The following is a 25,289-nucleotide window of genomic DNA, read 5'->3' on the forward strand; positions in this document are numbered from 1 at the left end:
TGTTGGAACAGCCAGCCTTCCGTGATGGGGAAACACATCTCGAACCCTTGGTTCATGCCCCAGATCCAACAAATAGCAACGATTGAGCCCCGAATTTACCCACTGCCGCGCGATGCAGAACACATGCAATGCAATGGACAATCCCGAGCGAATCGGACAACCCGCGGTTCGTCAAAAGATACGAGTTGAACCAACGGACACTGCCAAGAACAAGGGCCACCGGTTTCTGAATCGGGTAGGTAAGTAGAACGTTTTCCCTGGCTACTATCAAAACATGAAAACAATTGCGAAAGGGCATTTGCCTCATGAAGGAGCGATCTGCAGAAAATGCAAGCGGTCCCTCAGCTATCCATGGCTGCTCAAGCCATTTCAGTTGCCAGCGGCCCCTCCAGCCTCTTCCACCGTAGGCTTCCGTCCCCAAAGAGAGTATCTTCCTATCGTTAGCCGCACGCACTCATAAGCCTCAGAAAATCACGCTTACATGGGCCAATAAGCATGAATCCTCCGATTTCCCAAATCCTTCCGGACATCGACCAAGAAGACTTGAACCTTCTCCTGCGTCCAGCCGTGGATTCGGGTAAACGGTGCCATGGCCCACGCTTCGACGCCCGCATTCAGATTTTCGTTGTTCCAGGCTCCAATCTTCTTATGTTTCGCGTCCTTCGCCCACGGGTTCGTTGGCCACTTGTACTTCGTCATCGTCACGTCGCGGAAGCCTATGTCGACCATCATGTCCCTCAGCGCCGGGATGCTTTGGAACGCGCGCCCGGATTTTTCGAGGGCGCCGAAGACTAGATCGAGGTATCTGTGAAGAGCGTGCTCTTTCCGGAGGGTGCCGTCGTCGGACGTGGGGTAGTCCATCTCGTTCATCTCGAAATAGCCGCCAGGGGCAAGACCGCTATGAGACTAAGCATGAGACTTTTAGGGGTGAGGGTTAGGAACGAGGGGCTAACTCGTAGCATCTCTGTAGATAGACTCGCCAGTCCGACAGGCTGGAGGTCATCATTCGACTGTGGATGTAATCGAAAGGCTGGGAGAATGTCCAAGGTTCTTCGATGTCGTCAATCTCGAACTTGACGTTCGGCGGGGCGCTGGGACATCGTCAGCCGCTAGACTTTCTCACACTACTTTCGCAAACCCAAAGTAAAGACAATGTAGGGCTCCTACAAGTCTGGCTGAATGGCAGACAAGTCAATGCCGAGTACCTGCAGTACGGTCAGCTTGCGCAAACGTCGTCGAAAGAGCAGGCTCTATGCCGTCTTACCTCGGCTTCAGGATGCTCATCTCCAAACTCGATCGCCCACACTCCAGTCCCCGTGCCGACGTCCAGAACCCGCTTCACCTTGACGCCCAGACTCTTGTCATTGGGCGGCGCTGTTCCCAGCTTGTTGTCGTACGTGACGAGGAAGAGGTTGTGCTGCATTTCGAGGCGATCATTTTCCCTCTCGTCGTTGGGATAACTGTATTCTGAGCACGTTCAACATTTGTATGGGCTTGGAAAGTGTCGGGGGAGGCATCCATACTTCCATCCTTATACCGGTGATATGTCCTGCCATTCTCGGTGCGATAGTCAAGGATAGAACTGCTAACACTGGCGGTCGATGACGCAATGCTCTAGTCAAGCTGGGCGTTACAAAATATCGCTCTTGTCTGCGTTGTTGGTGGGAGTCAATGGTCCACTCACTCCGAGCTCTGATGCAGAGTCATCTGTTGGCTATAATGCGTTGATTAGCACACATCGGCAACTCAAGCGGGGGCGTCATGCACACCTCATCAGCGGCGAGGACAACTTCTCCGTTATTGTTGGGAATGTTGGCGGATGATTGGGCCATTTTGGACGAGTTCGTGAGCAACGAGAGATGCCAAAGGGCACACCTGGAACAGCCGTCGAGACTTGACTGTGATTATTTTGTGGAAAATTGGATTGAGAGGGACGTGGGAAGCTGTTGTATTTACCTCCGGGGAGGTGTTCAAGCCCAGTCGTTCATCCCCTCTTTCTGACCGGGGACAAGTGATGAATGTTGCATATGCGGCAGGTATCCTTGATGTTTGGCAGGCTATCGTCGCCCCGCTCGGAGTAACTGTCTGGGCGTGATCAATTGAGGTATCTAACAAGCTGTGTTGGGAAGGAACCATCTAGGACCCTGGCTTTAGATGCAACTTGAAAGAACTGAACCAACGATGTCCCCCACTTTAATTGTCGTCTTCCGCGCTCCCCGGTGCAGAACCATGCAGTAAATGGAGTTCTTTCAGCCAGCATGTTAGGGTTTGATTCGTTAGGTTTGTTTTACACAAGGCTGGATGCAACATCCTGTCAGGACCATTGGGTACCTATGAGGAAGTTTCACAACCCACATATTCAAAGGTTGTAGAGCAGGCGAAGAGCAGCAAATGCACTTGGGAAAGGGCTCCGTCTAAAGGAGGGATCGCTATGTGCATGTGTTTCTGCAACCACTGAGGTGCCTCAGTTCTGAGTAAAAAACGCACCAGCCTTGATGTGATCGAAGTACAACGTCAAAAGAGTAGAGCATTTACAGAAACTATACGAATGAAGCCACATATACTGAGAAGTCTCGAAATTAACCTTCACTCTAGCGTCGTATATATAGCGTACTTTGGTAGAAGACCCGTCAGAATTGATGTGGCGTTTCGATTCCATTCCTGGTCTTCATACTCAATCACAAGTCACCAACACCCGCAAGCAAGCGAACCACCCAGATACCTGCAACTACACAACGTGTTAGTTTGCCCGATCCGTGGGGCATCATGCCGCAGGGTTCTGCCAGAGGCACGCGACAAACTCATGACCACAGCATTACTTCCGCCTTGGTTTTTGACCCAAATAACCTTACGCCGAACCTGCCAGTTGGGGCGGACAAGGGAGTTGGCGTAGGATAAAGCGCCGGCAGGATTTACCTGGGGTAAGGTGCCGGAAAAGCGGGGCTATTCCGGGCCCGAACCGGGACCCAAACAGGCAGCTGCTTTTTTGCTCAAGCAGTAACCTTCATACTAGCGGTTTTTATGCCATGGACCAAACACTTAATGACACAAGATGATTGTGGAAGCACTGTCGCAAACAATTTCACTTGCTCTCTACATCTGAGGCATACTAATTCCAACTGCTACGCGTCTAGAACTTCGCCAAGGTGGTGCCGACCTTGTGCTTCCCAGCGAGCTCCAGAATAACCTTTCCAAGCGACAAGTCCATGATTCCAATGCCAACACTCTTATACACAACAAGCCCATTCGCAAGCCATTCCTTCAGCCCCTTCGCCTCATCGTCGCCCGCTTTCCGCAGCCTGTCCGTGAACTCGCCAACCTCGACAATCTTTTCCGCGGGGATCTTGGCCTCCACAAGCTCGCCGGCCTCCAGGAAGCACGCCTCCCGGCTGTCCACAAAGATCACGCCATCCTTCTTCTCACCCTGCGACGGCGCATACGCCCCCAGCGGCGTGTCGATGACGGCCCGGAGGAAGTCGGGGTCGATCTCCTTCATGCTGAGCTTGTACGACCCAATGGCGGCGATATACCGCGTCTTGGCCGTCGCGCGCTCCGACGTCAGCCACTCCGCGGGGAACAGCCGCTCAGTCGAGGGCGTCGTGCAGAAAATCACATCGCTCTCCTCGACAGCAGCCCGCAGCCCGCTCTCATCGGCAGGCGTCGTCCCCGGCGCGGCCTCGATGACGGAGAACTCCACCCCCGCGCAGTCCCCAACACCACTCGCGGCACCCATCTGCCGCAACCGCTCAATCAGCTCGCGCGCGCGACCCTCCGACCGATTCACGATCGTGACGCTCTTCACATCCCCGCCGCGCAGCACGAGCGCCAGACGCAGGTGCCACAGCGCCTGCTTCCCCGCGCCAAAGACCACAATCTTCTCCGTCGCCTGGCGGTAGCGGTACAGCAGGATGGAGCCCAGCGACGTGCGGAAGGCGGTCAGCTCCTCGGCGTTGATGACGCCGACGGCGCGGCCGGTGCCGTCGCACACGGTGAGCACGCAGCGCAGGCCGCTGGCCGCGGCGTGCGGCGGCGGGAGGCCGACGACCTTGACGGACATGCCGCCCTCCATGGTCGCGGGCATGAAGAGGCCGGTGGTGCCGTCCGGGCGGACGACGGCGGCGCGGTGCGGCTGGTACTGCGCTTCCTGGCCAACGGAGTAGGAGAGGAAGGCGTCCGTGAGGACGTCTGACATGTGGGCGACGTCGTCGGGGCCGAAGTTCTGGAAGAGATGTTTTACGTCCTCGTCGGACAGGACTGTGAAAGCCATGGTGGGGGCGGGGTGTTGGTGTCTGCGATTTCTGGTGGGGGAGGTTCGCTGGTGTGCGAGTGAGTTTCTAGAGAACTTTCACCTTGGGACTGGAGGAGTGAGTTGAAGAAGAGGGTTTGGGCGCTTCAAGAAGCAAAATGAGCGTCGTTGAATATGGTCTGAGGATGTGTAAACGGGTGGACCGAAGTAAGCCGGTCCCTCTCCGAGGATTTGCATGCTGCGGGGCGCCGGTCGGACCCCTGTCCCCGTGGCCCGATCTCGGACCCCTCGGCTTGACCTGCCGGTTCCGTTGAGTTTCCTTGCCGTTTTGAGCCAGAATGTCGGGGTTTACCAGTCGGAATAATGATGCAGAAAGTCGGAGGCTCAAGCCGACTTTTCGTTTTGTGTACGTTGGTTACATTCTTTATTGAATTAGTTCTGTCTTGCCTGTTGTTGCTTGCGGATAGATACACATGTGATGCCAGGAACATAGTCACAGCGAGCATGTCCAAGGACGAATGCGAGTCGCCATAATGATACCATTCTGTTCGAGTTGGATTGACTCCGATTGCTTCAATCAGCATTATACTCCTGCGGGTGTGCAGCATTGGCTTACTTGCAGGCAAACGGCCTACCAGTGCCGATGCAAGATTGGCGATCACCGGTCTAGCTCTGTTTCTGGACTCCAATTCGCTTGACGGTGATCTTGTCTGGCTGTTAATTTTGCAGCAATATTTTGACGTGGCCTTGCATCTTTATGGGAAGCAATTCCTACCCAGACGTCTAAAGGAGACTGAATGCCGGAGATGCGTGCTTCAATGAAGCGGCCCAACCCGTAACAAGACGTCGATCGAAGGGGAAAGTCTCAAGAGGCAAGTGAACCGGCCCCTTGCCCCCTTTCGTCATCGCCAGCATGAGTGTATTGGAAGGCTGCCGGCTGAGCGCAAATGGAAAGCAGGCAATCGTCGATGCCAACTCTTGGGTTTGCAACGGCGTCATCTGGAATGGTGGTCGTGATCCGCGTAGCATAGCCCACATGATGCCTCCCTTTCGGTAGAAATCTCCCGAATACGGTCCCTGCCGCCACATCACCTCCTTCCGCGTCATGTCCCGAGATTTGCATGTTTTGTCGAAAGGGCTGTTCGATCCACGCGACACACCTCGCCTCGCCGCGCCGGCCGCGGGAAACCTAACGCGGAGATGGTGCGGAGGTAACGCGGGAGAGGGCGAGCATCGAAAACTCTCGACTTCGGATGACCTCTGAAAAAGAGGTACCTTGAGGCTTTGGCGGACAATAACCACAAAGGATACGTCTGTACTTTGATCAGCAATGCCCATCGAAGCGAATGAGAGAAACTGCTGCCGAGCCTGTGCGCAAGTTGGCAGACAGGAGGGAGGGAGGGAGGGCTTCCACCACACCACCAAACACTCAACCCAAACCCCGTGTCATCGCCCGAACGTCACAAACGTCAACTGGCGTTCAGACTGAATCGCAGAGACGACGATCACGTTCATCGCATCCTAGGTAGCTGCCATCCCGAATACCCGGGACGTCCGCGTCTACCGTGAACCAACGACCAACAGACCAACAGACCAACACACGCGGCGCCCCGGCGCCGTGATGGTGCGGCGCAGCAGCATAACGCCGGACCATAACGGCCGAGTGCAAAGGGAACGCCAAACTCCCAAAAAGTCGGGGGATCGCAAGGTCTTCGGCAGGATTTAGCGCCAAATCTGGCTCTCACAACCCCGTCTGAACCCCACCAAAAGTCCGCAACGTCGGGTGCCAGACCGGGAGGGCACGGCCAAGGGCGCCAAGGATGCGCGGACTTTCGGGTCCGCGGGGGCCATCACCGGCCCGCTGCAGCGCCCTCTGAGACACTCTTTTGGACATTGCGTGCAGCATGCATGCTCTGCTCTCAGCTGCAACGGTCTCTGCTGCCGTGTCACCCTGTCAAATGCAAGCACGCCCAAGAATTGTCGCTCATTGCCAGAGGTGATGACAAACCGGGAGGTCCCTTTTCGACCGACGTTGACAGGTGCTGCGAAAACGAGGAAAAGAACGGCCTGCCGTAGCTTCTTGCATATCCGTCGCCGCCACCATCGACAGAAACCCTTTCATCCCCGGCGAGTTCTAGTCCAATACCCGCTGTGGTGCTCCCCACGGCACCCCCTGGCCTGCCTTATGTCCAGTCCAAGCAGCAGCCCTGATGCGCCCTGTGCCCGCCACTTCGACGACATCACTCCAGACGACTTACACGCACAAAGCGGATGTGTGCTCCACTTCCGTACGCCAAAACCTCGGAGCCGAGCTGCCATCTCAGGAAATGCAGCCCATTCCTTGAACATGTCTTGTATGAACTCAAGGCACGACAAATACCACATTGATCATTGACCGTAAAAAACAGGGATAGAGGGTGTGTGGAATCGACGGGAAGGATTGCGCCTACCCGTGTTTCTGCCCTGCACGATGAGACTACCGACAGCTCACATTTCCGACTTCTCTTACAGCCGCACCCCCCCCCCCCCCCCCCCCCCCCCCCCCCCGCCNTTCCCCCCCCCCCCCCCCCCCCCCCCCCCCCTTTTGCTCGCCTAGCGCCTAGTGCCCATGAGGGAATGAGCAAAAGAGAAAGCGAACCTATCCCGAGTCGAGACTAGGAACGACGGGCGGGCCAAATCGTCTCAACGGCCCGCCGCGCGTCATGGGCACTCTCCCGCCCACGGTGTGGGAGCGGCGTTGCTCGATCGACGGGCCTATCACCAAGTGGGAAAGGAGCAGGAAAACTCTAGATTCGCCCGCGGAGTACTCCACGCCTCCATGGCATCTGCGAGATGATATGGGAAAAGAAGGGACCCAAGAGTGTTCGTATCATGCATGACGGCGTCCGGATGGGCCCCGGGGGCGTTGGAGCCGCGAAAGGATACCCGGCAAGTCGATGCCGCTGCGGTCTGCGGTCCTGCGGTATGAGGCTTAGGGTCCTGTCGGGCTCGTCTGTGCCTTGACTTGACTCGGGCACAGTCCGCCGGCCGGGTTCCTTTGGCGAATGGATGGCGGGGAAATGGTAAACAGCCTGTGACGTTGACGTTTTGTGAAGGTGCAGAGGGCCATCGTTGTCATTCTAAGTTTGATATGGTGAAGGTGTGTATGCTGCGGAGAAGCAGTATATAAAGAGTTTGCGACGACCCGGTTGACATGTCTGCACTCGATTTTTGAGATCAGGCAATCTAGTTTCTCTAGTCTTTCAGTCTTCAACTCGCAGGACCTCTGGTTGCGGCTTCATGTCCACACCTTCATCATAATCCTCTACCGCTGACTTACCAAACCGCCAAAGGATGTTGTCAGACATCCAAGCAGCGAGCCCACGGCTCTCCCCCTTCATCCTCTGGCCCACCGTGGTCGTCTCCCTGGTATGAACCTCACTTACACGCCAGCCACACCTCAAAGCAGCAACTAACACCCAACCCAACCTCTTAGGCCCTCATCTACGCCCTCCTCTCAGCAATCTACAACCTCACCCTCCACCCGCTCGCAAAACACCCCGGCCCAAAGCTCTGGGCCGCCTCCCGCCTGCCCTACTCCCTCATGCTCCTCCGCGGCAACCCGCACAAGGACATCCTCGCCCTGCACGCCCGCTACGGCGACGTCGTCCGCCTCTCCCCCTCCCTCCTCTCCTTCCAGGCCCCGGACGCCTGGAAGGAGGTCATGGGCCACCGCAAGGGCGGCAAGCTCGAGGAGAACGCCAAACTCCCCGACTTCATCGACGAGCGCCACGCCGACCTCATCTCCGCCAACCGCGAGGACCACGCGCGCTACCGCCGCATCCTCAGCCACGGCTTCTCCGCCAAGAGCATGCAGGACCAGCAGCCCATCATCAAGTCCTACATCGACCTACTCATCGAGCGCCTGCACAGCATCGCCGGCCAGGGCCCGCTCGACGTCGTGCAGTGGTATAACTTCACCACCTTCGACATCATCGGCGACCTGGCCTTCGGCGAGTCCTTCGGCTGCCTCGAGAACTCGGACTACCACCCCTGGGTGCGCCTCATTTTTGACGATATCAAGGTCGGCATCTACTTCTTCGTCTTCAAGAGCTACAAGCTCGTCGAGCCGCTGCTCAAGATGTTCGTGCCCAAGTCGCTGCTCGACAAGCGCGTCTCGCATTACCAGCTCATCGAGGAGAAGCTCGACCGGCGCATCGCCATGGGCACGCCGCGGCCTGACTTTGCGCAGTCGATGCTGAACAAGACCGGCGACGAGGTGAGTTCCCCAAGCATCCTCCTTTCCTCAATCTCGCATCATCCAAACCGTGACTTACACAGACCGCAAGGCCCTCACCCGCACCGAGCTCATCATGCACTCCCGCCTCCTCATCATCGCCGGCTCCGAGACAACCGCCACCGCCCTCTCCGGCGCCACCTACCTCCTCTGCTCCAACCCGTCCACCCTCGCCAAGCTCAACGAAGAGGTCCGCTCCGCCTTCGCCTCCGAGGACGAGATCGACATCATCTCCACCGCGAAGCTCGACTACCTCCAGGCCGTCCTCGAGGAGGCCCTGCGCATGTACCCGCCCGTCCCGAGCGCTTTGCCCCGCGTGACGCCGCCGGGCGGCCAGGAGATTTTGGGGCAGTGGATTCCCGGGAACGTGAGTGTTGTCCCTTGCCCCTTTTTCTATGATAATCAGGGAGTTGGTATCTTGGGGTGAATGATTCTGACGTGAAAAACAGACGACGCTCGACATCTGGCACTGGGCAATGTACCACAACGAGAAGAACTTCCGCAAGCCCTTCGAGTTCCACCCGGAGCGCTGGATGGGCGACCCCGAGTTCGCAAACGACTCGCTCGACGCCCTCAAGCCGTTCCACATTGGCCCGAGGAACTGTCTCGGCATGAAGTACGTCGTCCTTCCCTTTATTCTGACCCCCTTTTCAAACTACATACGAACCCCCCCCCCCCCCCCCCCCTCCCCCNCCCCCCCCCCCCCCCCTTTTCCACGTTCACACCAAAGAGAAAGTCAAAGTACTGACTGGACGTGAAATCAACAGCCTCGCCTACGCAGAGATGCGCATGATCCTCGCCCGCGTAATCTACAACTTCGACCTCCAGCTCGCCGAGGAGAGCAGGGACTGGCTGCGCTGCGACCAGCACCAGGTCCACATCCTCTGGAACAAGCCGCCTCTCAAGGTGCACATGACGCCCAGGAAGAGGGAGTAGTCAGTAGCAGTCGCAGTCGTGGTTACAGTTGCAAAGACCCTCTGGCGTGTGTTCTTTTTTCTGAGGGGATTCTTCATCAGCTCTGAAAAATTACGGTCGTATGACTCTTCCTAGCTGTACTTTTCATTTTTGTCAGGCTTTTTTTATCACAACGGGTATTGGGGTAGAAGAAGTCAGGTGTTAGATTTGGATAAAGTCGAAATTCGGGATACGGTTTTCAATTGTGACTAATTCGTAGCATTGAGCGTTGGATGAAGCATTGGTCAAACCGCTCTGGCTGGGCCTCACCTATTGCGTGGGCTAAGAGAGCTAAATAGCATTGCAATATCCACATTTTTTTGAAGTAGATGTCGACTCATAATCCAATGCTATTCTTTGCTTTTCTCTCTTCTCTTGCTCCGGTGTCTTGCTCCTCATCTTGTCTTTCTCTTATCTCTTCTACCCATATAAAGCCTGGTGAACACACTCAAGTCGTATTCAGCTCTATCTCTTCATTTCTGTTCTTCCTCTGCATCTCTTCTCTAATACTCTACTTTTATTGTCTTCCTCTGTCTCTCCATCTCTCTCCGCCATCATGATTCATAATTCTATCCCCTCACAACTTCGCATCCTTGCCCCCTTTCCGACCATGTAGTCAATGCTTCCTCCTCGGCGCGCGGTGGTACTGGTTCGCCCACTTCACCTTGACCCCAATCTCGTCCGCAATCTTGTACACGAAATTCGGCTCCCGCAGGAACTGCCTCGCCACCAGCACCGCGTCCGCCTGCGTGACCTGCCCGTGCTCCTCGTCCACCTCCAGCGTCGCGCAGTTGCCCTGGTCCACGCCCTTGTGCCCGCTCGCCTCGCCGTTCGTCTGCTCCCCGCGCGCCTGCACGATGCTGCGCGCCATCTCGCCGCTCGAGATCATGCCCACGGCGCCGATGAGCAGCGTCTTGCCCTCCTCTTCGAGGGCGGCGCGGATCTTGCCCGCGATGCTGACCTGGTAGTACGGCGAGATCTCAATCTTCTGCGCGTGGTTGTTGCCGCCCGAGGACACGTCGAGCAGGTCGATGCCGGCGTCGGGCAGGAGCTTCGCGAGGCGCAGCGAGTCGTCGACGGTCCAGGACGGCGCGCCGGCGTACTCCATCCACTCGGTCGCCGAGATGCGCAGGAAGAGCGGCATGCCGGACGGGACGACGTCGCGGACGGCCTTGATGGTCTCGAAGAGGAAGCGGGTGCGGTTCTCGAAGCTGCCGCCGTATTGGTCGGTGCGTTGCTGTTGGTTTGTCAGTTCCTGGTCTTGTTATGGGAGAGAGGACAACCTACGTTGCTCAGAGGCGACAAGAACTCCGAGATCAAGTACCCGTGCGCGCCGTGGATCTCAATGACATCGAACCCGGCCTCGACAGCCCTCTTCGCGCTCTCGGCAAACTTCTTCACCAACACAGCAATCTCCTCGACGCTCAGCTCCTTCGGCAGCGCCCACCCCTCGTCAAACGGGATACTGCTCGGCCCGACCACATCCTCAGGCCACCCGCCCTCCTCCTCCTTCGCCAGCGCCTTGCCTACTTTCTCCGTGATCCACGGCGCGAGCGTGCTCGCCTTGCGCCCCGCGTGCGCCAACTGAATCCCCGCCAGCTGGCCCTGCGAGTGCACGAAATCAACAACGCGCTTCAGCGGCGCCGTCTGCGAGTCCGCCCACAGGCCGACGTCCTCGGGCGAGATGCGGCCGCGCGGCTCGACGGCGGTGGCCTCGACGATGGTCAGCCCCGCGCCGTGCAGCGCGAACTGGCCCAGGTGCACGAGGTGGTAGTCCGTCACGTGGCCGTCGCGGGCGGAGTACTGGCACATGGGGGAGACCCAGACGCGGTTGTTGATGGTGAGGTCGCGGATGCGGAGGGGCTGGAACAGTGTCGGGGCCGGGGGGGAGGCGTCGACGGGGGTGCCGGCGGGAGGCTCCTGGGCCGGGGTGTAAAACGGCACGTTGGGGGCCGGCTTGTTTGCGGTTTTTGTCATTGTCGCTGGGTTGTGAGAGGGGTGGGAGGTGCGCGAATAATTGCGATGCTGCTGCGATGGGACGGGTGTGCGTGCGGGGATTGTCCTCTGTTCTGTCTGTGCCGGGGGCGGATGAGGCTAGTCAGTGACGACAACGGGCGTCGGTTGTGGTGTTTTGCTGTTTTGGCAGAGGTTTCGAGTTGATGATGTTGCTGTCAGTCTTTTTGACGTCGACAACTGGGGGCGGAAGGGGGATGGGGATTTATGAACAAGGTTATAAATCCCGACAGCGGAAGACAGATCCCGCGAAGATGGGGCAGTTGAGGGTGCTTTGTGGTAGTTAGTCGTCGATTTGTCAAACTTATCCTGGTCGAGATAGGAAAGAAGCTCGTCGTCCTTTGAACAATTGCCCAGCAAGAGACACTAACAAGTGTGGGGTCCTCAGAGGCAAGATTTATCAGCTTCGGTGCAAAGGTACGCCGTCCAGTAACGAATTGCACAGCGCCTTATAACCACCGCCCTAGAACAACCGCGGCATGTCCATATCTCACGCCATCAGTGAAGCCATCCATTCCCACTTTGCTGAGTAATTGGGATTGCCGAATAGTGTGCGTCAGTGATGGATGCATGGCAACAGACTGTGACGCTCTCCTGTGGCGTCATCCCGAGTTATTCCCCTTTCGCGGCGCCGATCCGGCAACCAACGGCCTGCCTCCCCTCGACCAGACCTCGCGAACCCCAAAGCTCGATCTGCTTGAGTGTGCCCTCTACGCGCGACACAAGCCCCGTTTCTCGCTACGGTGTTCTCCGGGTTTCTCGTAAATGAAGTTGCATTTTTTTTTGTGCAAAGACGTTTCGAAGACTCTGTTGATCCGTTGCAAGGGTCTTGTTTGACTAGTTGTCGCTTGAGACTAACATGTGCCACAACCCATGACACCGCACGGCCCCGTCTACGGCTAAAGTTGTAGGTAAAATCAACGACTTCTTCTCCAAAGGCAACTGAGCCCGAACCATGCCTGTGGTGCGTTAGGGGCGGTTCGCACGCATTGTCACAGGCGAGAAGACCAAAAGGTGATTGAACCATAATCATGAATTCATGACGTACTAACTACATTAGACCTCTGCCCGTTAAGGGGCATTTGTGTCTACCTAGGGACCCTTCCCTGAAAGCGGTATCTGTTGAATGCCTTACTTTTCCCCGAGTCCCAAACCCGCTTGCAAAACGCCGTGGAGATATGTTGAAAAAAGAACGCCTATGTTGAATGTGCCTGAGCCCTTCCCCTTTGATTTTTTCCGGTTATCCCCGCGGGTATTGCCACTTCATGTCTGTTGAATAGACCATCGTTTCCCACCCAACACCTAAATCACACTTCATATACATCGCATCATCCGCTTAGGCCTTGTCGGCGTACTTGGTGCGGAAGTACTTGGCGGCGTTGACCATGTTGGTCAGCGCAGCCTTGGTCTCGGCCCACTGGCGGGTCTTCAGACCGCAGTCGGGGTTGATCCAGAGCTGCTCAGGGCGGAGACCGTTGTTAAGCATCTCCTCGATGCGGGTCTTGATCTCCTCCTCGGAGGGAACACGAGGAGAGTGGATGTCGTAGACACCAGGGCCGATGTGGCGGGGGTAGGCCTTCTCCTCGAAGACACGGAGGAGCTTGGCGTCAGACTTGCTGTTCTCGATGGACAGGACATCGGCATCGAGGGCAGCGATGGCGTGGAAGAAGTCCTGGAACTCGGAGTAGCAAAAGTGAGAGTGGATCTGAGTGGAGTCCTCGACACCGGCGGTGGACAGCTTGAAGGAGTCAACAGCCCAGGCGAGGTAAGCCTCACGCTCCTTGCCGGAGCGGAGAGGGAGACCCTCACGGAGAGCAGGCTCGTCGACCTGGATGACGTAGATGCCGGCGGCCTCGAGGTCGACGACCTCGTCGCGGAGAGCCAGAGCAAGCTGCTGGGCCTGGACGGACTGGTGAACGTCGTCACGGGGGAAAGACCAGCGCAAGCAGGTGATGGGACCAGTAAGCATGCCCTTCATGACGCGCTTGGAGTGAGCAGCAGCGTACTTGGACTCCTTGACGGTCATGGGCTGGTTGTTGCGGCGAGAGATGTCACCGACAACGATGGGGGGACGGACGCAGCGGGATCCGTAGGACTGGACCCAGGCGTGGGTGGTGAAGACGTAACCGTCCATGCGCTCACCGAAGTACTGAACCATGTCGTTACGCTCGGGCTCACCGTGGACGAGGACGTCCAGGTCAAGCTCGTTCTGGATGGCGATGACATCGTCCATCTCCTTCTCGATGAACTTCTCGTACTGCTCAGCGGTAATCTCACCCTTGGTGAACTTGTTGCGCTGGATACGGATCTCCTTGGTCTGGGGGAAGGAGCCGATGGTGGTGGTAGGGAAGAGAGGAAGGTTCAGGTGCTTCTTCTGGGCAGCAATACGAGTGGGGAACTCAGACTTGCGGTTGTGCATCTCAGGGGTGACCTCAGACTGGCGCTTCTTGACGTTAGGGTCGTTGGTGCGGGCAGACGTAGCGCGGGACTGGATGTCCTTGGCGTTGGCATCAAGCTGGGCCTGGACGGAGGCAGCGTTGGTGATGGCCTTGGCAATGGTGGCAACCTCAACGGCCTTCTCGGAGGCGAAGGAGAACCAGGCGTAGACCTCCTCAGGGAGCTTCTTCTCGGAGGTAAGAGTGTGGGGGGTGTGGAGGAGGGAAGAAGAGGTGGCGACGATGACACGGTCCTCGCCGAGCTTGGCAATAGCCTGCTTGACGGTGTCAATGGCGCGAGAGAAGTTGGTCTTCCAGATGTTACGGCCGTCGACGACACCGGCGGACAGGATCTGCTTGGGGCCGAGCTTCTCAACGACGGGGCCGAGCTGCTCGGGGTTGCGGACAAGGTCGACGTGGAGGCCGTAGACGTTGCTGATGGAGGGGAGGACGTCAAAGTTGTGGACGATGTCACCGAAGTAGGTGGCCAGAACCAGCTTGGGGAGGCCGGCGGCGGTGAGAGCCTCGTAGGCGGGCTTGAAGGCAGCCTTGGACTTCTCGGGGAGGTCGAAGACGAGGATGGGCTCGTCAATCTGGACAGTCTCGGCACCAGCGGCCTTGAGCTGCTTCAGGAGCTCAACGTAGACGGGGACGAGCTTGTCGAGCAGAGAGATGGGGTCAACGGACTGGCCACGGTCGGGCTTTCCCAGGTGGAGGAAAGAGACGGGGCCGACAAGGACGGGGCGGGTGATGATGCCGGCCTCCTTGGCCTCGTTGAACTCAACAACGGGCTTGGGGTTGGCAGCGAGCTTGAAGGTCTGGCCATCCTGGAGGGTAGGCTTGACATAGTGGTAGTTGGAGTCGAACCACTTGACCATTTCCTGTTGACGGATCCATCAGTATTTGTTTTACGTTATGAGATTTTTTCATCGCCCGTGCATGAGCGGGGGCGGGGGCGGGGCTTACCAGAGAGGGGACGTCGATGCCGTCCTTCTGGTGGCCGCGGCCCATGGCGAAGTACTCGTCAATGGGCTCAAGCTTGGTCTCGGCGTAACGGGGAGGAATGGCCTGAGGCAGGTTGTCAGCTTGATGATGGGCTTAGTGAGATTTCGGGGTGAGTCACTTACGTTGAAGAGCTGGATGTGGTCAAGGACCTGGTCGTAGAAGGCAAAGTCGTTGGAGGGGATGATGTCGACACCGGCATCCTTCTGGATCTTCCAGTGGGCGAGACGCAGTCTCTTACCCTCAGCGAGGAGCTCATCGCGAGAGAGCTTGCCGGCCCAGTAAGCCTCGTTGGCCTTCTTGAGGTCACGGTTCACACCCATGCGGGGGAAACCAAGAACCGAGGACTGAACCATCTTGAATGCTGTTGCTGATCGACGCAAAAGACTCAAGTGTGATAAAATGATGTGTTGTGGAATTACCCCGCCGACAATAAGCAAGGTAAGGAAGAAGAACTTGGGAGTCAGGCGGTTGGGGGAAGAAAGAGAAGAAGGAAAAGAGGATGGAAGAGGAGGAGGGGCAGATGAAGTAGTCTTCCAAAGGTCGAGGTGGTGGACGTGTGAAAAAACTCTAGCGGCCCGCGAGTCGGTGAATTGGGCAATTGCGTGCGAGGGGCAGAGAGGCTGGGCTGGGTCCCCAGGCAGTTGACTGGAGAGCGAAGTCGGCTTGCAGCCTCAATGTCACTTTTTTGTGTTTTTCCCCTCCCTCTCACCGTTGGGTAGGTATGGATTGTCTATGGTACGAGCAATTGGTACTTTGGTGGAGGCCCCGGAGTTTTCGTTATTTTATTTTTTATTTTTATTGATCACCTCTTTTGGACTCTGCCAGCCAGCCAAATCGCCGGGAGAAAAAAAAAATGAGGTGAGAAGTCCTTCCAGTAGCGTTCAGGTGGGGTACTTTGGAAAGGGAAGGAGGGGTTGTCGCAGATTGCCCATGAGAAAGTGGCCTCTGACACTTCGTGAGAATGCAGCGTGGCGGCTGGCGGGGGACTCAATTGGGGGAATCTTGCTTGAGGTCTCCACTGTTGGCGAGGCACCTTAAGATGGCGGGGTACAAAGCACTATCGCAAGCTGCGAGGGAGCTCCGGCGGGAGGCCGCAAGCCACCCATTGTTTTCTGTTAGTGCCCCTCTGTACCTGCTCAAGCTTGTCCCTACCTTACCTCACCTACAGCTAAGGTACCTACCTCCAGGTGAAGCTTTTCTTGCTCCCTCCATTGGCTTTCCCCCATTGTTTCCTGCCTTTCCCCGATGTTCCATGCTCTGCGCCTCTGACCGTCTGTGCTCCAAACCGAGGATTGTAGCAAAAAAAGGCACAGAGAGTCAGACAACTGCATGAGAGGCCAAGGTCAGGCCAGCTAAGGTTCGTACCGGCGACAATGCAGCACAAGACACGCAGACACAATGGGCGCGGGCCTGAGGCGAGAAGGGAGGGTACCTCTGGTATGGAGGGGCAGGCGATCGTTGATTGGCCCAACCCGCCACAGGGCGGCAGGAACGCAAGGGACCTGCCTCGAAATGGAAGGGCGGTGTGGGCAATGGTGGGATTCAGATTTTGCCTTATCGGAGCCAGAGATAGCCAACGGCCACGTCCTTGCCTCACACTTCAGGATCCCACAAGCTTAAAGCCATTTTTTTGTGGGCAAGTGCGGGCAGCTGCGTGTCCCTGCCTCCCATTGGCCACTACCACTGCTGTGAAGCACATGTGGCCCAGCGAAGCTCACCTCACCAAGCTGCAATCCAAGCAAGGAGACATCTCCAGGGTCCTCGAGCTATCCAAGTGTTGAGGTGGTGATGCATCACGACGAATTCCTCGACCTCTCCCTCAGCTCAGACAGCCATGTCTTACCCTCACGCGCGCCCTTTCTCTCGATTGGATGAATTCTTCACCGTTCAATTGAGCCAACGTTGACGTCGTGGCGGGTGTCTCGAAGAAGGCCTAGCTCTCACCCAGACTTTTCTTTTTTCTCTCTCGCAAACGGTGTCCAGTCCAATTGCAGTCGATCCGCCACTCGTCACCGCTCAACGGCGTCTGTTGGTACACTAAAATGATCTAATCCAGTCTCGACCGCTGCTTGATCGTCGTGGGAGCTCCCGACGTCAACCGCCATCTTCTGAAGATCGTCAATGCCCCTCGTCTGGTCTGTCGCCGTCAAAACATCTTGGGCAAACAATCGCCCGCGATGGCCGTGGCCTTGACACTTATTGTTTCTGGGGCAATCCGCAATGGCGTGATCGACCTAAAAACCAGGGACCCAATCTTGACCCAGACACGACCCAGACGAGAACCCGCCGACTCGACGATTGACGACGGGGCGGCGGCAGAGGACCGGAGTCTTTTCGCCTCGCCTGGGAGACTCCGTGGACCCTGTCTCCAGCTGGAGAGAAAGAGAGAAAGACGACGACAAGAAAAAAAAAAAAAAAAANAAAAAAAAAAAAAAAAAACCCGCGCAAAACAGACTACTGCGGTAGACCCTTGCTCCCGGTTCTTCCTCTTGTTACCAGGTACGGTTACGGGTCGGGGGTCGGACACGGGTGTCGGGGTCGCTGTCGGGTCGGGGGGTTCTCAATCTTGCAATCTTGAATCTCAAGACTTCCGAGTCCCTCCCACTCAAACACCCCTCAACTCCACATCTCCATGCAGGCACATCGGAGCCAGCTGCCCCCGATATTGCAGGTCTCCCTTGACCGGGCTTGTCAATGGGCACCGCCTCTGCATTCTGCCGCCCGGCCCGACAATCGCCCTGTGCGCCAGCCTCCTGGCTCAGTGGCTCCCCCTTTGCAGAAGCAGTGTGGCACTTTTCCACTCCTCGCGGCCATGCTCGCCTCAACTCCGCGGTTCGACGCCCGGTTTCAAACCTCTCTTAGACGAGCTCGTGAATACGGGCCTTCGATTTTTCCAGCGAACCCCAACTCCACGACTGAAACCAAACGTCCCATGGTTGCGATATAGGTGCCTGGGCCTTAGCATCCGTTCTTCGGCTGACCTGCGTCAAGATGCACGAAAATCCCGCGGCTTGAGTTGCACTGCCTCGACGATCCAAGCAACATTGGACGGCCGCAAGAAGGAGGACAATGCAGCGCGGGCGCAGTCGAAAAGATCGAGAACGAACGGATCCTCGATGCTGGCTACGATCATTGCACATCTACCGGTTAATGGTCATGGTCATGCGCATTGAGATGCCTCCTTTTTTTCAATCACATCTGAGCGCTGCAAAAGACCAACTCGAGGCCCAGGCGGCCGTGATTCGTGATGCGGGCGACTGAGGCCAGCCACGATGCCCTCGCGCGCGCGCAAGCGGAGCTGTCTTCAACGAGTTTCATTCCGTTATAGCCGGGGTTGTGGGAGCTAACACAATCCTTCTCACAACCTGCTTAGCTTGTTTATTGGCCACAACTGACAAGGAAACAACGACACAATACGCCTCAACTCTTCGTCTGGCTTGCTCGTCCAAAACATTTCAAGCCATGAGTTTATAAAAAAAAAACGCCACCAAAAATAGGAGCCGTGATACCATCTCTGTGCCGTCTGTGGGTGAGATTGACAGCCAAGCTGGTACGCTACCACCGAACCCACGCGTGTGCTACGGCATCCTCACAGAAGAGTGTCTGGATGCAACTCCAATCCCCTTGGACCGGTCTGGTAAGAGATCGTCTGCACAGACGAGACGGTTCTTGACAAGGGCTTGCGGGAACGTCAAGAAATGCACCCTAGCCCAAGCACCGCACCCCGGTCCTATATCAGCCACAGCTAAGGCTGCCCCAAGCTTCCGCTACAGCCGTCTGCCCGCGAAAAAACCAGTGGCTCACAGCCCGCAACCCTGTCACCTGAAGCAGTCGAGCCATGTCGAGGGTACACTTCGCGCGGCACGACTCCCACACCACTGCACACAGCGTGTTTGACAATGACGTTTGAAACCGCGACCCCTGCCCGTCCCAAGCAACGACATCTCGTCTTTTTCGTGAACCGCTGTCCCATATCAGCCTTCTCTTAAGGCGAGCTGCCAGGAAGCCGCCCCGGCGGACCCCGGCACGAGCCCCAGATGCCAGCAGTAAGCACCGGAGCCAGCCACGGCTGTCCCTCCTTTCTGAAACCGACTTAACGTCGATTATCACGTATAAGCTTATTCGCACACTGCGCTTGGCAGACGACAAAGGGGGTTTCGTGCTAGACTGTGTTAGCGGAGTTTGCGTGCGCCATGCCGCCATCCCATGCTCTCCACCACGCCGTTCCATCCCATGCCGTGTCCTACGCTGGTCCCAAGCCGGCCCCATGTTCCTCCCATGCTCTCCCATGCTCGATGCTGTTGCTCTGCCCTGGCTGGAGTTGCATCGGGGGCACTTGAAGCAATTCATAACGGGAGAGCTTTCCTCGGTTCTGGGTCAGGAGTTCGTGTGTGATCTGCTCTCCTTCCTCTTCTCAAGCTCTCTGGGAGAGTCATTGCAACGCATCACGTCTTCACGGCCTTCAACTGGTTCCTTTTCCTTGGTTTAGTATCTTTATTCTTGTGTGTCTGTTCTACTTTCTTACTACAGAGCTGAGCTCGAATATCTGGTGCTGAGCACTGCCATAAATCATCACAATGGCCCCCATGTCGAGACCAAAGGCTATCTTTTCCAACCCTTCAATGGGCAATGTGTAAGTCGTCTACCCCTGATCTGCCAACTCGACACGACTAACAAACTCGTTCTCAGATCAAGCGAAGATGAGAACGTGGCCCGCGTATTCGTCGGCAGAGGCGAGAAGATGAAGGAGTTCCGCGTGAACAAGAGGATGCTCAGCAACGTCGCCCCCTTCTTCGAGGACCAACTCGACGCCACGCCGGCCGGCATCGTCAACACATCGGGCAAGCCCGTCCAAGTATGGCTCCCGCAGCAAAACTCCACTATCCGCCTCCCCAACGAGTCCGCCTCCATGTTCGACCTCTTTGTCGTCTGGCTTCACCAGCGTGACGGCTTCCGCCGCCACCTCGACGAGATGATCACCCTCGTCAGCGACGCCCCCGGCGTCCCCTGCCAGCGTCTGCACTGGGCCCTCGTCCGCCTGCACATCTTCGCCGCCCGCCTCGACCTCCACCACCTCCAGGACCTCGCCATCGACGCCCTCCAGGACATCTACCTCCGCTGCGACTGGGACGTCACGCCGCGCTTCGTCGAGTACGCCTACGGCGACTGCGACTCGCCGGCCGCCATGCGTCTGCGCAGGTGGACCGTCGCCATGGTCGCCTGGTCCGTCGCCGGCGGCGCCACCTCCTCCTCCCACAACGACGTCGACGCCAGCGGCCTCGACCGCTTCCAGGCCATGTTCGAGCGCTTCCCCGACTTCGCCGCCGACTACACCTCCCACCTCCGCAAGATGAAGTCCAGCAAGCTCGACACGCGCATCAAGAACCCGCAGCTCCGCATCCCGGCCAACAAGCTCCGCAACGAGGAGCGCCAGTTCGGCTTCCGCCAGTGCTCCTTCCACAGCCACCGCGCCGCCGTCGGCGAGCGCAGGTGTCCGCACACCACCGCCAGCAGGGAGCTGGACAACTTCCTCATGGTGCCATTGGTCATGGAGATCGGCCCGGCTCCGGCTATCCGCAGAAGCAACTCCCGCCGGGACAGGCCGCAGCATCTGCGCACGCAGAGGATGGCTCAGCAGCACACCGCGCAGGTATTCTAAGGGGGTAGAGAGAAAGTGTCGTACGTCAGTGGAAACCGTTCCCAGGTGGACGTTTTCACCAAGAGTCCGGCCCCAACAAACGATAAACCAAAAAAACAACCCGCCCTCCCCTTCCTCCTCCCCCGAGAAAATCTTCTTTTAATCATTCGGCTCCGTCAACAAACGGCCCTCCTAAACACGCTCACAAATCCTCGGGAACCTCCCTCCTCGGCGCGGCACACCCGCTGCCCATGAACACGCCAAACCCCTCCCCGGGCTTCGACGCCTGCCGGAACGCGACGCGGCTGCGTCCCGCGTCCGCCAGCTCGAACACGAAGCTGCCGCCGCCACCGTCGCACCGGCCAAGATCGATCGTCTGCGTGCCGGGCTTCACCTTGACCGCGCCGACGAGGTTCCTCTTCTGGCGCACGGCGTCGTTGTCGACGTCGGCAAGGGTGGCGGCCTCCGGGACGCGGAACACGCGCAGCTCCGCGGCGCCCTCGCGCTGGATCAGCTCCCAGCTCTCCGAGTCCTCGGGCATCGCGAAGAGCAGCTGGCACGGGGTCATCGTCGGTGGTGCCGCATCTTCGTTTGCGATCGAAGACGTCGAGCCGAACGTCACGAGCTGCGCGACGCGGTTGGCCTTGTTACCTACTCTCGATAAGCACGCCCGCTCCGACATCATGCAGAGGGATGGGGTTTACCTGTGGCGTCAATATCCTGGTTGACGTAAAAAAACGAGCTCGGGTCCTCCTGCTCAAAGGGCTGATCCTGCAGCAGCCACGTCAAGGACGCGGGTGCCTCGACGCGCGCGCAGGCGGTGGTGGTCGGTGACGGCAGCGACGCTGATCCGGCGACCGACAGGAGTTGTGTGAGGACGACACTCAGACGAGCCATAACTTTTTTCTTTTGTGTTTCTGTGAAAGAACCCAAAAAAGATGTATATAGTTTTTGATCAGATTTTCCGGGCGGGGGGAGAAAGAGGAACTTTTTTTTTTTCTTTTTCCCCGAATTGAAGATACTAGATGTTCTCTTTGGAGAAATTCGCTTTGGTTCGTTGATGCTGTGATGTTGATGTGATGCTGTCGTTGATTCTCGCGTGTGAATTCGCGCCTGTATGTATACGTGTTTGTACGTGTGATGTTGCCGTCGTGACGCCGTGAAGCCGTAAAAGTCGTTCGTGGATGAGGTTACACACGGCTGATGTCGTAAGCAAGTCAGGTTTCCCACTTCACTGTGCCAGTCGAGCTTTGGAGCTGTTGTGTTAGATGAAGTTGTAGACTCTATGATCTAATGCAATATCCCCAGAATACGAACAGAACAAGACACGAGGGAAGCAGATCGGAGGTGTGGTGGTGCGGTCTGACACGATATTATAGACTTTACCACCCCGCTTTCCTCCCTTCCCTCTGAAAAGCCCGGAGAAGTACCTACCAGCGGCGGCCCAGCATAAGCCGGGCGTAGCGGCCTAGGGAGGGGGGGCGCGGCGTCCAAAGACATGACGGGAAAGAGGGCATGCGACCAGAAAGGTGTGTGTGTGTGTGTGTGTGTGTGTGTGTGTGTGTGTGTGTGTGTGACCGCCGGACATTCTGAGTTGTACAAAACCCAAAGCTTGGACGCGGTGCCTGGTCCGATCTCTGTGTCGAGGTCTCGCATGAGCCGAGAGTTTGGACTACCAAGTATTGCCTCTTTCGGGTCGGTTAGGTTCTTGCAAGCTCGGATTCTTCCTCTATCCAGCCGTGACACCGGCGCTGTCATCGGACTCCCTCGTGCTCTCCGTCCCCCATTTCGCATTGGAATTGACTTTCTCCCAATGTGAGGTATTCAATGTACCTGTCTACCTACCTTGTGTAAGACGAACGGCAAGAATAAGGAATGCAAAGACACATGAGAGGGGGAGGGGGGCCCCATCGATGCGCGAGCCGGCTCCGTGCGCCAAGGGGACCGCCGGAGCTTTGGGGTGGGCGCATTTTTTGGGCGGACCGGGGGGTAGGGGGGGGGCGCTGCGGCGGAACTGGGTAGGCAGCCATCATTAGAGAAGCGAATGCCCGAATGGATCTGACCATGTTGATCGTTCGTTGGGGGATTCGGTCAGTGGCTTGTGTGCATGAACGAACGAACGGCGTTTCTCGTGGCTTCTGGGCCGGGTTGGGGCAAGAGCTGGGTTAACGGCTTGGCTTGACGGTGGTGGCTTCAGGTCCTTCTCGGGAGAGTATCTATCTTGCTGGAGTGCTTTTCAAACTGGACACTTCCAAGGGGAGTTGTCTGCCGAGGTCACAGAGGTTGAAGCAGGCCACGGGAGTCACATCCCCGAGAGAGAAGAACCGCCCCGAGGGAAGAAGAGGCTGCTCAGCCCTGCGAGTCCCTGTCCCTTGCCCCTGCCCGAATGTTCAGCAGTGCTTGGGTCCGACTTCATCCTCTTCTGTATGTATGCTCCAGTTTATTCCTTGTCCCGATGGGGGTTGAGATGGGTTTGCCGGGCTTGATGTAATTTAAACAAGCTGCTAAATAAGGTGCTTTTTTTACGGGGTTGGGCGCTGCGTTTGCAGGTCGTTCGTTCGGGAACGATCCGCTGCTTATTTGGTGCTAAATGGGGGTTTTGTTTCGTTTGGACGGGCTTCCTGGTTTAACGTGACGGCGCCCTGGGACGGGCCTGCACTTACTTACAAAGCAGCGCGATGTAATTAATGCCCCTGTTCTCGATCTTGTGGTGAGCAGCTTGGCGGATGCCTCGCTCTCCCTCGTGGAGTAAGAAAAGTCACCCGCGACCGAGCCCGTCATTCAGTCTCACGTGCTTGCACAGCGTTCTCCCTGCCTCTGACCTCGGACTTGGGGTACCATTCCCCGGCCATGGTTCGCAGCAATCCCTCGCCAAAAACCACATGGTAAAACCACGCGCGAGCGCTCTCGCTCACCTCGCTCGCGTGTGTTGGGGGCGCGCTCGGGGCTTCTGTCACGACACCTCCGATTTCCCGGGTTCCCAGCTAATAGAACCGACTAACCCCTACCTCTAGCTGGAGACGGCCATCCCTGACGCCCCGGCCGTACCAAACGGGAAATTTGAAGTGCGGTTTTATACGAGCGACAGCCGTCACGTAGATCCCCTTATGTTTTTTTTTACGCGGGTCGCTGTCATTACCTCTGCGTAGCTCGTATTCTTTCCCTCCCCGGATTTCTGTAATTTTATTCAAAGGTCGAGCTAGAGTGCAGTGCGACGTCACAGACGGCGCGAGGAGGAACGGAGAATGGGCCGGAGATGCTCAGACTCAGCAGCACAAACGCCAAAAGTCTCGGCCGGCTGTATCGGATCGGAGGACAAGACATTGGAGGCCTTGGGGCATGGGCTAGCACACTGGGAACGCAAACTGGGGAATTCAAACCCATTGGAACCCAAGAGTCCTTGCATCTCTCTCTCATTCTCCCAATGTCTTGGTGTCAATTAATCGAGGGGGGAATAGGCAGCATGACGGCGCCAACACTCCACCGCAGGGCGCGCGCGCGCCGCAGGGCGAGAGACAGCTAGCTGCCTCAGCAAAGCCGGGCGTAAGACCAGACGTCGTCGGGCTGCGTGAGATGGATGGAAAAGACAGACGCCGCTCCCTGCCAATACTTTTGGAAAGCGGCACAGCCATGAGTGAACCAACTCCGTTTGCGCTCCCAAAGCAGTCGGCAGGATCGGTGGTCCAACCAGTGATGCCTGGCGTGAGGAGAGTGATGCAACACGCACACACAGCCTGCAGATCGAAGGTGGCCGTTCCCATCCTCTTGGGATCGATCGACTCTGGGGAAGGATGGCTCAAGGCAGACGGGCTGATGATGAATGATCCCTCCCTCCTCCCCCGTCCCCGGAGACTTTTCCCCAGGCAAGTGTGTGCGTGTGTATGTGGCAGACTTCTAGGCTGACAGCTGTGCCAGCTAGCTGAACCAATTGGCCAATTAGGACATGCCACTAGACAGACCGTGTGCCAGAGCTGTGTTAGACCGCGAAGAACTACCGCCGCCCGCCGCAATTTACACAATTCTCAGGTGCAGGCGAAGCAAACAAGCACCCAAGCCCAAATCATCATTGAAGCTTAAAGATAAAATACAATGGATCTGGCTTGAAAGAAACATACATCGTCTGCGAGCTAAACCATGAGCACAAAAAGGGGTCAACTATACTCAAGTACCTTCTTCATTGGGGGATCGAGACGGGACCGGACGACGGACGTGCTTTCGTTCGGGTGCTTCGGGTTCCGGCCGGGCTGAACCATTGAATAATCGGACGTCACAACCCAGAGCCGTAACGAAACATTTTTTTACATTAGAATACATGCTTTCTTATAAATTGCCCCTATCGGCCGTTCCATGCGAGTGGCCAGCGCCCGTGAACCACGTTTCGTTTCGCGGGACGGATCGCTCGCTCGCTCGCTCGCCATTTGAGATGAGCCGGAGGGGGGACGAGAATTCATTCCCAACCGGAGGCCCGAACCGGTGGGGATACTGTTTTCTTTGCAACGAAACCTGGCTGATTTGCTTTGGGGGCCGTGAGACAGCACTGGCGTCTGCAACGCCCAAGGTTCAGCGACTGTGCGGTTTGGGCCGGATATCCGGGACTCTCGAGACGAACTGTGTCTGAGGGTGGGTGGGCAGACTGAAGCAGCGATGTGGCGGCCGGCGATGGAACCGGTCCGTCCCCCGTCCCCGTCCCCCGCCGCAAAAGTCATTCTCGACTTGGACCTG

General features: G+C 57.2%; 8 protein-coding genes across 8 annotated transcripts; 3 read left to right on the forward strand and 5 right to left on the reverse strand.

The window, feature by feature from the left end:
- Positions 1 to 369: 369 nt before the first annotated feature.
- GCG54_00004239 (Secondary metabolism regulator LAE1) lies at positions 370 to 1,832 on the reverse strand (the record flags this gene model as incomplete). Its single annotated transcript, XM_045404292.1, has 8 exons — positions 370 to 430; positions 482 to 898; positions 954 to 1,091; positions 1,168 to 1,205; positions 1,265 to 1,467; positions 1,524 to 1,614; positions 1,685 to 1,714; positions 1,770 to 1,832. The coding sequence occupies 8 exons, from the start codon at positions 1,830 to 1,832 to the stop codon at positions 370 to 372; spliced, it is 1,041 nt and encodes a 346-aa protein (XP_045265766.1).
- A 1,298-nt stretch (positions 1,833 to 3,130) lies between these two features.
- Positions 3,131 to 4,267, reverse strand: GCG54_00004240 (uncharacterized protein; the record flags this gene model as incomplete). Its single annotated transcript, XM_045404293.1, has 1 exon — positions 3,131 to 4,267. One exon carries the CDS (start codon positions 4,265 to 4,267, stop codon positions 3,131 to 3,133), a length of 1,137 nt encoding a protein of 378 aa, XP_045265767.1.
- Positions 4,268 to 7,579: 3,312 nt separating this feature from the next.
- On the forward strand, positions 7,580 to 9,458 carry GCG54_00004241 (Isotrichodermin C-15 hydroxylase; the record flags this gene model as incomplete). Its single annotated transcript, XM_045404294.1, has 5 exons — positions 7,580 to 7,654; positions 7,722 to 8,504; positions 8,575 to 8,889; positions 8,972 to 9,138; positions 9,290 to 9,458. The coding sequence occupies 5 exons, from the start codon at positions 7,580 to 7,582 to the stop codon at positions 9,456 to 9,458; spliced, it is 1,509 nt and encodes a 502-aa protein (XP_045265768.1).
- Positions 9,459 to 10,092: 634 nt separating this feature from the next.
- On the reverse strand, positions 10,093 to 11,453 carry GCG54_00004242 (NADPH dehydrogenase afvA; the record flags this gene model as incomplete). The annotated part of the gene is made up of 2 exons (XM_045404295.1): positions 10,093 to 10,713; positions 10,764 to 11,453. The coding sequence occupies 2 exons, from the start codon at positions 11,451 to 11,453 to the stop codon at positions 10,093 to 10,095; spliced, it is 1,311 nt and encodes a 436-aa protein (XP_045265769.1).
- Positions 11,454 to 12,825: 1,372 nt separating this feature from the next.
- On the reverse strand, positions 12,826 to 15,282 carry GCG54_00004243 (putative 5-methyltetrahydropteroyltriglutamate--homocysteine methyltransferase; the record flags this gene model as incomplete). The annotated part of the gene is made up of 3 exons (XM_045404296.1): positions 12,826 to 14,805; positions 14,891 to 14,992; positions 15,052 to 15,282. The coding sequence occupies 3 exons, from the start codon at positions 15,280 to 15,282 to the stop codon at positions 12,826 to 12,828; spliced, it is 2,313 nt and encodes a 770-aa protein (XP_045265770.1).
- GCG54_00004244 (putative 5-methyltetrahydropteroyltriglutamate--homocysteine methyltransferase) lies at positions 12,832 to 15,300 on the forward strand (the record flags this gene model as incomplete). Its single annotated transcript, XM_045404297.1, has 3 exons — positions 12,832 to 14,775; positions 14,825 to 15,038; positions 15,059 to 15,300. Coding segments are annotated over 3 exons (2,400 nt in total), but the record flags the coding sequence as incomplete, so codon positions are not given.
- A 4,206-nt stretch (positions 15,301 to 19,506) lies between these two features.
- Positions 19,507 to 20,588, forward strand: GCG54_00004245 (uncharacterized protein; the record flags this gene model as incomplete). The annotated part of the gene is made up of 2 exons (XM_045404298.1): positions 19,507 to 19,562; positions 19,619 to 20,588. The coding sequence occupies 2 exons, from the start codon at positions 19,507 to 19,509 to the stop codon at positions 20,586 to 20,588; spliced, it is 1,026 nt and encodes a 341-aa protein (XP_045265772.1).
- A 181-nt stretch (positions 20,589 to 20,769) lies between these two features.
- GCG54_00004246 (uncharacterized protein) lies at positions 20,770 to 21,464 on the reverse strand (the record flags this gene model as incomplete). Its single annotated transcript, XM_045404299.1, has 2 exons — positions 20,770 to 21,218; positions 21,272 to 21,464. The coding sequence occupies 2 exons, from the start codon at positions 21,462 to 21,464 to the stop codon at positions 20,770 to 20,772; spliced, it is 642 nt and encodes a 213-aa protein (XP_045265773.1).
- Between the last annotated feature and the right edge of the window lie 3,825 nt (positions 21,465 to 25,289).

The sequence above is a fragment of the Colletotrichum gloeosporioides genome (assembly GCF_011800055.1).
Source record: "Colletotrichum gloeosporioides strain Lc1 chromosome Unknown consensus_34, whole genome shotgun sequence".
In the NCBI taxonomy this organism is placed as follows: domain Eukaryota; kingdom Fungi; phylum Ascomycota; class Sordariomycetes; order Glomerellales; family Glomerellaceae; genus Colletotrichum; species Colletotrichum gloeosporioides.